This window comes from Epinephelus lanceolatus, chromosome 23, assembly GCF_041903045.1.
Source record: "Epinephelus lanceolatus isolate andai-2023 chromosome 23, ASM4190304v1, whole genome shotgun sequence".
Lineage (NCBI taxonomy): Eukaryota > Metazoa > Chordata > Actinopteri > Perciformes > Serranidae > Epinephelus > Epinephelus lanceolatus.
In genome coordinates this window covers 34,598,439-34,612,859 of record NC_135756.1, presented here as the reverse complement: position 1 = coordinate 34,612,859, position 14,421 = coordinate 34,598,439, and the positions used below count along the sequence as shown (strand labels likewise).

The following is a 14,421-nucleotide window of genomic DNA, read 5'->3' as shown; positions in this document are numbered from 1 at the left end:
GATCAGAATTAGATCCATCAACTCTGAGTATATTCACCCCGAGTTAAGCTTGTGCTTGGTGAATGGTTTTCACTGTTATAAAAAAGGACATGCAGAGGTTTAATTCTGAGCTGAGGGTGACTTGATGGTGCATAATATTTGAATGAGGGCAAAAAAACTGCTGTTAAAAAAAGAACAACTGACAGCACATAACAGGGGTAACTTTAGACAGCCCTGGATAACAAACTAATATCCAACCAGGATTTTGATTCTGACATACATTAACCTTCATTAATTAATATGCTTTGATTTGCATTTTGACATTGACTAAATCAATGAGGAAATGAAACTGCATGTCTGGCTCTGTCAGAGGGAGAAGAAAGAGAGAAACTCAGGATTTGTTGAAGGAAACCTGCCAGTGAGCATGTTAGGTTCAAAGAGTTAGATACAGTGATAACTGACCCTAAATTTAAGTGACCTCTCTTTCCTAAACAGCAAACCCAGACTTTCCCTCATCCCAGGGTTAAGTTACTAAGCCCCACCAGACCGTGACACCACTCTGCCTTGGTCTGGGTCCATTCTCGCTGTGGGTGAATCAGACCCATCTGATGCCCCACCAGCTATGAGAGATGATGCATGGTTGAGCCTCAGAGCAAAATTCAAGCCTGGGCCCATTCTACACTGGAGTCCTGGGGCCTCATTTGTAAAACTGTGCGCAGGAAAGGTGATGTATGAATAAAGCACAGAAAGTGCTTACGCTCAAAAATATCCTGATTTATAGCACAGTGCGCATGCATGTCCCACGCCTGTTTCCCTTTATAAATCACATTAAACTTGAAATCTGGCACAGGTGAGCGAGTGTCTTGCCCAATCCATAGGTGTCTATAAATGGCCAATGAAACGCCCTGAATTAATAGTCATTAACAAGAAACTGCACAAAGAAGAGCATGGCAAATGTAGCGGGAAAAAAAGGTTAAAACTAAACTTCACACTATGTGAAGCTGAAGTTCTTGTTGGGGAGGCTGATAACAAAAAGACAATGTTGTTTGGTGGACTCAATATGGACATTACTAAAAATGCAGCGGAGTGGCAGCTGGTGGCAGATGCTGTAAATGCTGCTGCCTCAGACTGTTTCAGAAGTAAAGACGAAGTGGTCCAATATTAAGGTGTTAAGGCTATTTGCAATGATTTATTTAGACAGAAAACTGAGGGATGTTTCGAGCTGACTGTCAGAGGGTTTCAGTGACTGTCTGAAATAAACACTCTAAATGCGGGATACAGTTGCAATAGCTGTTTGACAAACAATCTGATTTTCTTGACTCAAATGATCTCTTAAAATACATCTTGTGTTCATAAACAATGCATCACATCCAGATGCTGGCGCACAGCAGCAGATTTTGGCTGTAGCTGATTTTGATGTTTGTATTACAACAAACAAAGGCAAACCAAGATGAATTACAAACAAACAAACAAACAAATGAAGGAACATATCTGACATGCAGCAGGCATCCATTGCCACTGTGAGTCACTGGAAGACCTCACTACTTATTTCCATGGAGGGTAAGAGCTTGAGGTTGACAGATGGATTGGTGCCAGGCAGCAGTGATGCAGATGACTGTACCGGATTACTGGAATGAAAAGGGAACTGAGCCTGAAGGTGAAGTACTTAACTTGGTCGATCTACATTCCGACTCTCAACAATTGTAACAAGTTGTGGGTAATGACTGAAAGAATGAGATCTTGCTGAAATGATCTTTGCAGTATCTTCACTTAGAGACAGGACTAGGGAGAGGACCTGGAAGTCAAACTGCTTCATGTTTAAACAAGCCAGTTAAGGTCATTCGGGCATCTTATTAGAATAGCATTTACCATGTTTTACATTAATGTCCCTGAAGCACTCATATTCACTAGACTCATGCAGACTTACAAATAAGAAGTGACATAATCATAAAAGCTGAACTTCCTTTTGACTGAACTTCAGAGAGCTGATGAGTTCTCTTAAACTGGTTAATATGAGCTTTTGGGGTGTTTTAAATGACCATAGTACAGAGACAAAGGCCAGGAACCTTTTTTTTTTTTTTTTAGCAATGACTGTACAATTTATTATTGGCCATTACAAAAGTTATGCAATTGTTATAATATGTATAGTTTAAATACAACAATATTAGCCCACTATTTTTAAACTATAGGATGTTACACTACCTTCTAAAATGGGAATTATCATATTGTCTTCCAACAGTGGTATTTCCACTATGCTCCAGTTTGGTGGCAGGTGTAGGACAAATCCTTGTCTTTGATCGACTCTGCTCTGAGCATTCATGTGATTAATCATGTGATCACTTGAGAGCTCCTCCGTTTACTTCTTACACTTTACTGTAAATAGGAGTAAGTTGCTTTATAATGTTCTATTCTCCAAATTTAGTCAAAAAAAGCTTTTTTTACCCCTCAGCTGGCACTTTATGATATTTTGGGGTATTTTATGCCTTTATACAGTAGAGCATAGTAGAGAGATTAAGGGAATAAGGAGAGGGAGAAAGTGGATGGTCCAATACAAACTGGGATGTTGTGGTTCATGGTCAGGACCGAAATACCCAACAACCCAGGATGCCCCCTCAGTTGGCTCTTAAGACAATGTCCAAGTGTAATTCTTACGAGTGTTGTTATGAGCACTGGTCCCAGAAAAGCTCAGGCACAGATGTTTGACTTGTTCCTCACCTGACCGTTGTGTACTACAGTGATGTGTTTCTGGGTGTAGAACTCCATGGTGTCCACTGTCGCACCAGGGATACGGCAGGATGAAAACAGATACTGAAACTGCTTCATACACAGTGGCTTCCCTTTTATGTACTCAGCTGGTAGTGCGTCACTGGAAAAACACACAAACATTGAATACTACCTCAGCCATCAAATATCATTTACAATTCTGGCCATTGATGTCCCTGAAGCTGTCACATCCACTGGATGTTCAGAACCACTTAAAATAATGTAGTTTTGTCTCCATGTTTGACTGAAGTTTAATCTTTTCACCTACAAAATAAGAGAAAGGAAAAGGCCTATACCAGTAAGAGGGTAGTACTGATACAGTCAGCCCACAGTTTACTGTCTGTGACCTGTGTCCTGTGTCCTACGTCCTACGATATAGCATTTGATGCACTTACAATATTTATTGATAAGGTTTGAATCAAAACAAACTCTTGTGGATATTAATGTTCTCAATAAGATGAGCAGGAAAACAGGGTTTTCAGGTCAAGCCATTTCTTTTTTCTATGAATAGTTTTACTATGTCATACTATATTTATTTTTATGTGAAAAAATAAGAATAATAAAACTGATCCAAACCAAAGATGCACAGATATGAGTGTACAAAGATAGAGAGCAAATGTGGTTGGTTGAACTTTTCCAAGTTCAAGTTTACCTTTTGACTAGCTTAAGACAACATCATTTAAAAAAACATAGTACTACTTTCAGTCAGCAGTTGAAACCTCTGTTAATGTGCAATTTAACTGCTTCTTCTGGTGTTTAATGTTTTAAGGTGAAAGGAACAAATGAATTGATTAGCTGCAGTTAATATTACAGTTAATTTTTGAGCCACACAGTAGCTGTATTTATAATTACATTGTGTGAAACAATAAATCGTGACTAAAAAAATGAAACTGTTACAATGATAAAATATAAGCTGAGTACTCACTTGTCAATCATTGTCTTTAATTCCATTCCAGCTGCTATCAATTTTGCAGCAGACCTGAACAGAGAAAACATGGTTATTTATTTAAATCTTCATTTTTCATTTAAATGTTTGTAAGAAACAATTTGAGAATGAGACTAACTTTATTAAGGAATTGTTCAAATTAGTGGCTTACTTTTTATCCCTTATATAGGTCAATTTCCCAAAACAAAAAAAGTCTCAAGGCCAATCCAAAATAATCCTGGTGTAGTTTGTCAGCCTATATAAAGTTACCCCCAGAGCCACAGAGGACATTGTACAACAGACTGAATACTACTCATCTAAAAAACTGAGTGTAAATGTATTTATTTAATAATTAAACATAACTGATTTGTCCAAAGTCATAAAGTCCAAAGTGCTTAATGTTTGTCAATGATTGTACAGTACTGATCAAGTGGAAGCTTTTGATAAAGTTGATCACAATTATATGTCTGGGACACTTTATTGCTTATGGTTTTGGTAAGACATTTTTTCTTCTGTTTTATTAAAGGTTGGTGGTGGACTCAGCCTACCAGTCAGTGTTCAAAGAGGTTTCAAGCAAGTTTGTCCATCATCTGTGATGCTATATACTCTCTGGCCATTGAGCGTCTCTTGAATCAGATCAGACAGGGTATAACAGGGTTAACCTGTTCAGAAACAGTAAATTTAGTTAGCTTGTCAGAATATGTTGGTAATGTCACAGTATTCATCACAGGTCCAACAGAAACTGGCATAATATTGCAGTTCAACACTGGCAAAATTACAGAGTTGGCGGTGGACTTCAGCAGGCAGAAAACACCCCTACACATATTTCCATCAAGGGGTGTATGTGGAAACTGGACAGGACTACAAATACCTGGGAGAAGACAACAAATTGAACTGGACTAAGGACACTGAGGCTGGATACAAGAAGGGCAAGAGCCGACTCTACTTCCTGCTGAGGCTCCGGTCATTCAATGTGTGCAGTACCATGCTGAGGATGTTCTACCAATCTGTGGTAGCCAGTGCCAGCTTCTTTGCTATTGTGTGCTGGGGTAACAGGGTGAGGACAGTCGATGCCAACAAAATCAACAAGATCATCAGGAAGTCCTTTCTCCCTGTGGCCATCAGACTCTACAACTCATTCACCTCAGGTCGAGAGATGAACAGTGGAGAAATGGAGACCTGAGGTGGCTCCTCAACCCATGGGACGTAAAGCACCGTAAGGGGCCGTACCCATGCATTAAAGACCTGGAAAATGCGAGGTTGGGCGCTGGGCACTACTTTTGTGCCTGTTTTGAGCCAGCTGTGAAGAGCACTGTAGAAACTTGTATCTGAGGTTGCTATGCAACTTTAACACCTTAGCACCGTATCAAAGCACATTTACCTGAAATCCTGAATGCAGAGCTAACCTTCATCCAGGTGCTGTTTATAAGTGTGTGGGCATATTGTCCATGGGACAGAAGAAAATCTTTGGCAGCTTTGCACCAAAATGATCAACTTTTCCATATTTATCACAGACTGATAATTTCAGAAGAAGGGAAAGATATCGGTCAGCTTTGATTGATTGTTCCTCATCAAATGACATGCAGTGCGCACTGCTGTATTCCAAAAGTTGAACTCGGTTTATCTCAGAGCGCAGCAGGCGCGCCCTGAGAAATGGGTGCTTGGGAACGCGCACGCCACGATGGCGTCACTCTGGCGTTTGAGTGCGCCTGCCCCATGTCTAGATTGAAAACAATAAATCTGAGGTCGCAAAAAACGCAGCATGTGTACAGCCCCTTATGTGATATTAAGGAAGTATCATGGACATAATCATAAACATTGTGTAATAACTACACATTCTCGACCTCTTACACTAAATACCTCAGATTTCACATTGTACAAACATATTTATAAGCAACCCAACTATATTTATCATCCATACTAGTAACCTGTGTGTGTGTGAGTGTGTGTGTGTGTGCTTACCTTATTTTTTCCTTTTTATTACTACAGTACTTTTGGGGAAAGATCCCTGCAGAATTTGATACACCTGCGAGAGGCTTTCGCGCAGCAAGAAATCCATTCTTGACAATAACCTCTGTAAACTAAGAACAGTTACAAACTATAAGTGACACACAGAAAAATACAGACAATGACAGATAAACTCAATTGAGTTTGTAAAGAAGGTGTTTCATGGCGCCTGTACTTCATATTAAATGTTTTTGGACATCTGCTTCTTCCAGATTAGTGATCAAATGGCACAAAATGCCTGAATAAAGTTGGTGGCCAAAAAAAATGAAATGTGGTTCCAATTTACATGAGCAATAACAGTGTCTTTCCCTTGTTTTCTATCCCTTCCAGGGTTGCATAGACTGTAGGTGGCTGAATGTTCACTTTGGCAAGAACCCTAACTGCAAAAGTTAGGGTTTGAATTTATATTTAAAATTATGATTGTTCAAGGTTCAATTCTGGTTGAAACTTAATCTGTAACTGCAACTATAAGTGTATCTGTTTGGTGACATATGAGAATACTGGTGGTCACATATTACTGATACAAATCCAAGAATTGTGCTAAAAGACATCTGTATGACAACTGGGTGCAGCAAACACAGCTTGAGCAGCTCTGTCAGAAATGAGACGGAAGCAGAGCTGCATGATTGGGCAGGGTTTTATTCAGTTTCTTTTATACCATTTAAAAAGGGTATTCCAATGAATCAGATTCTCCTCTCATCCAAGGACTGAAACTGATATGACACTAGTGGGTTTGACATGCAATCACAAATGACATTTCAGTTTATTACATCTACGCTGTTCAGTTATTATCTGTTCAGCTCTGTAATAAAAAGCTGTTCATATATTAATATTTTACAATACATGTAGCATTATCCCAAAGACTTTCAGTACTGTAACTTGGGTTTGAGACTGTTGAGAGTGATGACACATTGAATACGTTCAAAAAAATTGACCTGGTGTTATGAGCATCTTAGGTTCAACTAATGACAATAAAGATCTCCAACTTAATCTAAATCTTTGAAAGAAATACAGTGCAAGAAGTATGAATAAACATATGTGATTATGTTGTAGTCGACCAAATAAGCAGGGGGTGACTTATTTTCTTTTAACTTGAAAGTTAATTCAAATGATTGTATTGTAAAATGACTGAAGGCAGCAACTGTGCTCTTCTGTCTTTTGATCAGACATTATATTCATCATTTGGTGTATATATTCCAGTGAAACATCAGTTGTAGTTATACCATCTCCACCTCTACCTCTGAGCTGGTGCAGCTGCCACTGACCACACCCTTTCTTTCTGTCCCTCTCCAGCCCAACCCTCTGTCTCCAGCCCTGTCCAGCCCCACCCTTTCACTCAGGCCCCATCCTTTCTCCACCAGTTTTAGAGGCCCATTTTGTGCATCTCTTTCCTCATTTCCCAAAAAGTTTCCTCCCTTTCATTTAATTTTGGACCACAGATTGTAATAGACTGAAGTTTATAAGAAATAAATCTTTCATATGTAATTTAACTGTGGTTGAAGAAATATGAAGCAAAAAGTATTATGTAATAATTTGGTCAAGATAAATATGATTTATTTTCTAACCTTGGAGATCTGTATCTGTATCTCCACTGGCAGAATGTGTCTATAAGGTCAGTCCCAGGAGGTGAGTACATAATGAGCTTCTGCAGAACTGCAGAATGTGTGAGGAGGTTACCCCATTGTCTCAATAAATGTGTCTATAGCTACTGGTGTAGTTGTTTGGCTCACCCAGTTCTCAGTGTTGCATGCTTTCATTTCCAGGCCTCTCTGGAGTCTTTCTCCGACTCCTCCTGCTTTCTGAAACTCTTCCACTAGTTTTTTGGTTTGCTTCAACTCATCCTCCTCCAGAATGGGCTCCATATAGCTGAGATAGAGCTCACAGGTCTGCTGCAGAGGGGGGACAGGCTGACTGGGCAGTTCCTTCTGCTGGGACAGGTTTCTGCCAGAAACAAGGGTCGCTGATACAGGTTTCACCAAGTGAAAGGGCCTCGCCATCCCCACCTTTATGCGGGAGATGCAACAGTGTACTCAAATACATGTACATGCATGTTATAACTAATTATAATGACAATGGTTTTATTTTTATCAGATATCAGTAAGACCTTATTGTATTGCACAAAAATGGTTGACATACTTTAGAAAAGCAGCTGGATACAAAATAATGTCACATTGCTGTGCTTTCTCCCCCTCCCTGCCTGTCAAGGTATTGGGTAATACAGGCAGATTGACATATCATGTAATCAGAGAGCTGTAATGATCAGCACTATGTAAACTCATTTGATAAGGGCTTGACTGAGTTGAATGCTTGAATTCATTTATAAGTAAATGTTCTGCTCTACAGCACATAACATAACAAGGGAATAGAGACCCAGACAAGAATTAAAATCAAAACATAAAATCTAAGACATAAGAATACAGGGTAATACAGTAAGCACTAGTTTTGTGCAAGGATTAAGAAATATATGTACCCAAATGGTGCAGTTTACTTACCAGGGCTTTGCTGCAAATTCTCAACATTGTGCTTTCCAAGAAACTCCCACAGATTAAGGCCAAAGAAGATATCTTTTTAAAGATACATATAGGTAATGTTTCTGCTATACGAGAGGAGTTGTTAACCACTGCTCTGCTGTCAGCTCTTAGAGACTACTTGACTTCAACTGAATATAAAGACCAGAGAATGTTTGTTTGTTGTACTGGACAAATGGATGTTCTACAGTGATAGTTAGGGGTAATCAAACAAACTTAGCTAACAAAATGTTTAAATATCAAGGGCAGTTAGGGCTAATCAAACACAACAAAGGTGTCAAAGGCTGCTGGGGCTAAAGCTTTCTTAAAGTACATAGTTCTGTGGAAACTGTGAAGGAGACAGCACATATAGGTTAAACAACAACAGATTTCCATATTAATTATTGTTTTACTTTTAATGGCCACTGTAATTATAGGGTAAATGAACAAAAGCATTAAGCTTTGAAAAACTCTACACAACAGACATATTATAAAGTCGTGCTTAGATTCTCAGTCAGTGATTTTCCTCTCACATCACTGAATTCACCAGTAACTATTCACCTATGATATGATACGATACCACTTTATTGACAGTTAACACTGAAATTTATTTTGTGTCTTCTGACAGCTCACCACAAGAAGTTCATCCATGACTTAGTCATACAATTACACAAACAGCATATACCCATAGACAAAACAAACATTATTTTCACATATTACCTGGACTGTAAACTGAAAACTGCTGGCTGGCTGAGACAAACTAGCCCTCCCCCCTCTATCAGTGGTACCTACAGGCAATGCATAACTTCAGCAGAGTGAGGACAGGAATGACTAATACTGACTGATGTGTTCTTCATTCTTTCTAAACCTCAACCAAAGTGTGTGAATGCATGTGAATGTTCAATCACAGTAGCAGTTGGCACCTTGTATGGTAGCAAGTGCCACCAATATGTGAATGTGACATGTAATGTAAAAGCACTTTCAGTGGTTCAAAGACTAGAAAGGTGCTATACAAGGGTAAGTTCATATAGCATTTTAATGATGAGAAGTAGTCCTGATAAAATCATTATGATACCTTATCCCTACTTTTAGTAGACTGTTGGCATGGATAAATTCTAACAACCAATTTTTTGTGGAGATTGGATTTGTATGCATTGTTAATACATGAATCAGAATCATTTGGCTTTCCTGCGTAACTTTGATATTTCTGTTAAAATGGTGCCTGGTAACATTTTATTTTCATAGTCTGTATGTTGACACTCAAGGTATCAGTAGCTATTCAGTAGCTTGTTAACATTAACAATGCTGTTTCAACAGACAAGATACATGCATTCAATTAAGTGCTATTAGACTATAAGGTGCATTTCAAGTGCTGATCTACAGATTTTGTAAAAAGTGTCTCTTGACTGTCAATATTTCTTTCAACAGGTTTTTAACTAATACTCAACTATCTGTAGATTGTGTCAGCATCTTCTAAGCTGATTATTAACAACTCAAAATTAATCAGTTGAAAGTTAACAGGGTTATGTCAACATATGCTCAAGTGCATATTTTACAAGGGATCCCAAACTTACCGAATGAATAATTTGTTGACTATTTCAATTCAGTTCAATTCAATTTTATTTATAAAGCCCAATATCACAAATCACAATTTGCCTCAAAGGGCTTTACAGCATACAACATCCCTCTGGCCTTGGACCCTCACAGTGGATAAGGAAAAACTCCCCAGAATAAAACCTCTTTAACAGGGAAAAAATTGTAGAAACCTCAGGAGGAGCAACTGAGGAAGGATCCCTCTTCCAGGATAGACAGATGTGCAATAGATGTCGTGTGTACAGAACAGATCAGCATAATACATTTACAGTAATTCATATGACAGAATGATACATAGAGACAGGGAGAGACAGACAGAGAGAGACAGAGAGAGAAGCAGGGCAAGCAGTACTGATAATAGCTACAGTAACATTCATTTTAGTAATAATATTATGACACACACACACACACACACACATACGAACCTTTACTGCAGTGGCGGCTCAGAATTGTTTAACAGTTAGGCTAACTACAAATAATTCAAAGTCTTTCTTTACTCTGCAGTCACTATCAAAGATTAGGTGTAGAGGGAACAAACAAACCTGACCAACTGTATACCAACAGAACAATCCTAATTACAGTCAGTAGAGGGGGTGAGCTCTTTGTTCTTGTTATTTTTTGTTTGTTTGTTTGTTTTCATTTCAGTTATCTTTTCTGCCAGTTCACCAACAACTTTTTTCTGACACAGGTGGGCTAGTTCCCAACTGTGTATTTACCCTTTAACTGGTCTCGGACTCTTCTGTCCGCGATGTAAATCTTTGCAATCTTTTCACCACTTTTGAGATGGTGGCAACTGAAAAATAATAATAAGACAAAAAACATTTATGTGAATAAATGCCATGCTCCCCCAAGGATTGTGATGGTGTGTCTTGTATGCAGTGTCTTAAGCACTATTCGGACGGGATTAGTTTTATATAGGGACGTGGGGTAATGTCACTTTACCACAGGACGTCAGTAATATTAATGGCCGATTCGCATGGGATAAGAAATATCAGTAAAACTACCACAAGTGGGAGGGGTAAATCCATTCACGCATCGATGTCCCCTCCTGCCGTCATGTGCGTATGACTGTCAAAAGCACCAGGAAATTGAGTTTGAATATTTTCGAATTAATTTAGTAGAGTTCGAATAATATTAGAATGTATTATTATTAGTATTCGTAGACTATTAGTATTATTATCATTATTATTTTATTTATTTATTTTTTTTTTTTACAAAAAACCCCCACAAAAAATAAGATGCTTATTGCAATATGAACGTGACACTCGGATGAAAACACCTGTTCTGACCTCACTATAGTGCCAGGTATGATCAACTTCTGCCTCGCTATCTGAGCAATGTTTGGATACTTCAGCGCGTAGTTTTCCACCACAAGAGTGGATCCTGGTCGGCTCGTAGTGGTGTCTCATTCTGGCAACGTTTCATCTCTTCTTCAAAAAGGGTAGGCAGGGAGGCAGCAGGTGCACCACTCTCCCTGTATGTCTCCCCGAACAGGTCAGCCTATCCCAGCTGACATTGGGCGAGAGGCAGGGTACACCCTGGACAGGTTGCCAGACTATCACAAGGCTGAGACATAAAGACAGACAACCATTCACATATTCACACTTGCGGCCAATTTAGTGTCACCAATCAACCTAACCTGCATGTCTTTGGACGGTGGGAGGAAGCCAGAGTACCCGGAGAAAACCCACACTGACACATGGAGAACATGGCGACAATGATAACCAATTGATCAAGCCTTGTCAACTTGACCAGCAGGTGTCATTATTGGCTGCCATTACAAAACACACACACACACACACACACACACACACACACACACACACACACACATATATTATATACATATAGTCTCAACCACATTCAGACCACTGTTTTATATCCATACCAACACACCAAGACCATTTTTGTGGTGTTCATCTTTTATATTGCCATGCATTTTGCATGGTAAGAGAACCACTGAACCATTGAAACGCCTTGAAACTTTATGTTAATGAACTGTGCTGCCCCTGGTGGTTTAGAGGGGTCATCACACCTAAAACCTGTTTTCCCTTTATTTTGAAGGAAGAGACTTAGATTTATTAGGTTTTCATGGGAAAAGCATTATAATATGTCAGGATTACAACATATCAAAAATATATGGTTATAATGGGAGTCAATGGGCTCTAAAAGGGCCATAGTGTAAAAAGTGTATGCATATTGCATATCTCCTAATCTATACACCTTGGAAAAGAGGGGATCGTGGAATTTTAAAAAGAAAATCCTGGCAAAGTTTAATACAGTTAGCCTTTAAACTGACAGATATATTGAGAATCAAAAATATAACATCAGCAGAATGTCCATTTTTGTCTCTTAAGGTGACTCGAGGGTTAAAAAGTAGTAATGTTGCATGCAGTATGCGCACAATCAGGGCAAACTATTTTCTCATAATGTTACGCCCTGAACTTTGACCCTCTTGCTTTTATATCCGTTACCTTGTTGATAAAACAAATGTCACTCACTGAATTTGCCAGTGATGAAGATCAACTGGGAGAGCTCTGCTGTTGCTGTCTATGCAATATATGTAGTTTAACTTTAAAATTATAACTTCACAGATTGCAGATTCTAATGTTATATTTGTGACAGTGAAATTATATCTGCAGTTCTCTGTCAGTTGTTTTTATAGTTATGTCCTTTTGCTGTTTGTAATAGTTATGATTATTTTGTTTACTTAATCAATTAATATTCCTTTGATTACTGTTTGACTGGTCATCAGTAACTTGAATGTACGTTGTCCTCCGTCATTGCGACTTCTGACAGCTGTCAATCAGCTGTAATCAGGCTGCAGCTCAGCTGATGTGCCATATCCTCTGCTGCGCAGAAGATTGTGGGTCAGAACAGTCAAAAAAGCAAGCTGGCTTAGGGCATGAAACAGTACGATTCAGAATGGACCGAAAGAGTATAGAAGCAGATCAAAAGACAGACCCTCCACCCTCTTAAATTCAGACTGAAATCCTATCAAACGGTAAAACTCAGCAGTGTTTTTTTTCTGGTTAGGAAAACGTCAGTCCTGTAACTAAAAGAAAAAGTTAGATGAGTGCATAAAAAGCAATAATAAAGAATTTGTGAATTCAGGATGATATTTATTTGTGTGTGCAAATTTTAATTATCAGAAGTTTACTGTGTATCTAATGTACTTGGTACATCAGTCTATATTTGATAACCCATCTGTTTTCTAATGTTAAATAATGTTGAAAGGTGGTTTAACTTCCTCTTGTGGACGTAAATTGACAATCTGTACCCACAGTTTAAAATCCGTCCCCACGGATTGTAAAACCGTGCACACATTTTATTTAATTTTCTCTCACCGGAACCTAGGGGGCTCTGTAGAAAAAGTCGCTTGTTTTGGGCTTGTTTTCACAGGCCTGGTTGCTTATTTGTCTCGCGAGATCTGGCAACACTGGCAGCGCTGTGCATTGTCGTAGTTGTAGGTTTTCTCTCTCTTGAGCAAGAGCATCCTTTTTCTGTTTCCTCTGGCTCAATAGCATCAGTTTCAGAAGTATTTGCATCTTTCTACTGCAGAGACATCCTTGTTTTACTAAATGGCCATCTTTCCAGCAGTGAAATACCCCTTTATGGAGAAGATTCAAACTATGGTTAGAGTTAGCTGGTTAGCTAGCAAGGACCAACTAAGGACCAGCTAGCCCTGCTGCCCCCAACTAAGGCCTGTACTCATGTTAGCTTTTGCCTGAGACCAAGCGGCCATAAATTGTTAGCTTTGCTCTTAGCCTCGGTTAACAAGCAGATTTCCAGAGCTGACATGTTAAAAAGCTGTTCTCATACAAATTCCTCAGCCTCTATGCTGCTGTTGAATCTGATTGTTGAACTTGTTTCACACAGTTAACAATGTCTTCTTTGTCTCCAGCAAACAACACCTCCACTATTCCCAATGTGTAGCTACAGTTTAACAAGGATGAGGAATGGCGTATTAGGATTTCATTTGACTCTAATTTTGCTGTTTAAGTTTTCCTGATATAAACCGCTTACCCTAAACTGTATAGACTGAAGTTCACTTTGAGATATTTAATCTGAGGTGGGGATACACTCTTTCTGATGTCAGGTTTGCTGCATAGACAAGAAATAAAGCTGAAGGTTCAAGTGGTCACCAATAGAGTGTATCCATTATCTACGCCCACTTTGTCCAGTGAGACAGAAGATGAGGAATGACTGATCGTTCTACACCGTATTCCCGAGGGGGGAAAAAAGGGGGCAAAATAAGTGGGAGGTTAGAGGGAGTGAGCTGCAGAAAACGCCCGACCGCAGCCCTGTCCTCCCCTGATTTATCCCCTTCTCCTTTCTGCAGGGCCATTAAGGGTAAGACAATGGTTTCATCAAAGAATGGCTTGCCCTTTTTGGCTAGTTCCCAAATGACACAACAGCAGTGGCTTTTTTTTAGCAGAAGTTGTTGCAGTTGTCAGGATCATTGATGTCGCAGAATAAGACAACTTCAAAGTCATAATCTTTTCTTGTCATACTACCAGGCGGGAAGGCTGCACTGAAGCTACCATGTTTTGACTCACAATAGCTTTGTTGATGTTAGTAACTGCATGCAGGAACTGTTGTTTGGCAGATTAGGCGTTAACCTCTCGCTGTTTGCTGTCCTTGTTT

At 39.1% G+C, this 14,421-nt stretch overlaps 1 protein-coding gene across 1 annotated transcript in view; it reads right to left on the bottom strand.

Annotated features, from left to right (window-relative positions):
* Positions 1-7,671, bottom strand: part of LOC117249191 (carnitine O-acetyltransferase-like) — a 30,465-nt gene extending 22,794 nt beyond the window's left edge. The window contains exons 1-3 of the mRNA XM_078165161.1: positions 7,352-7,671; positions 3,668-3,721; positions 2,695-2,845 (exon numbers count right to left, since the gene is read on the bottom strand). Of these exons, the coding sequence (XP_078021287.1) occupies positions 2,695-2,845; positions 3,668-3,721; positions 7,352-7,671 (525 nt within the window). The remainder of the gene's footprint in view (positions 1-2,694; positions 2,846-3,667; positions 3,722-7,351) is intronic.
* Positions 7,672-14,421: the final 6,750 nt, after the last annotated feature.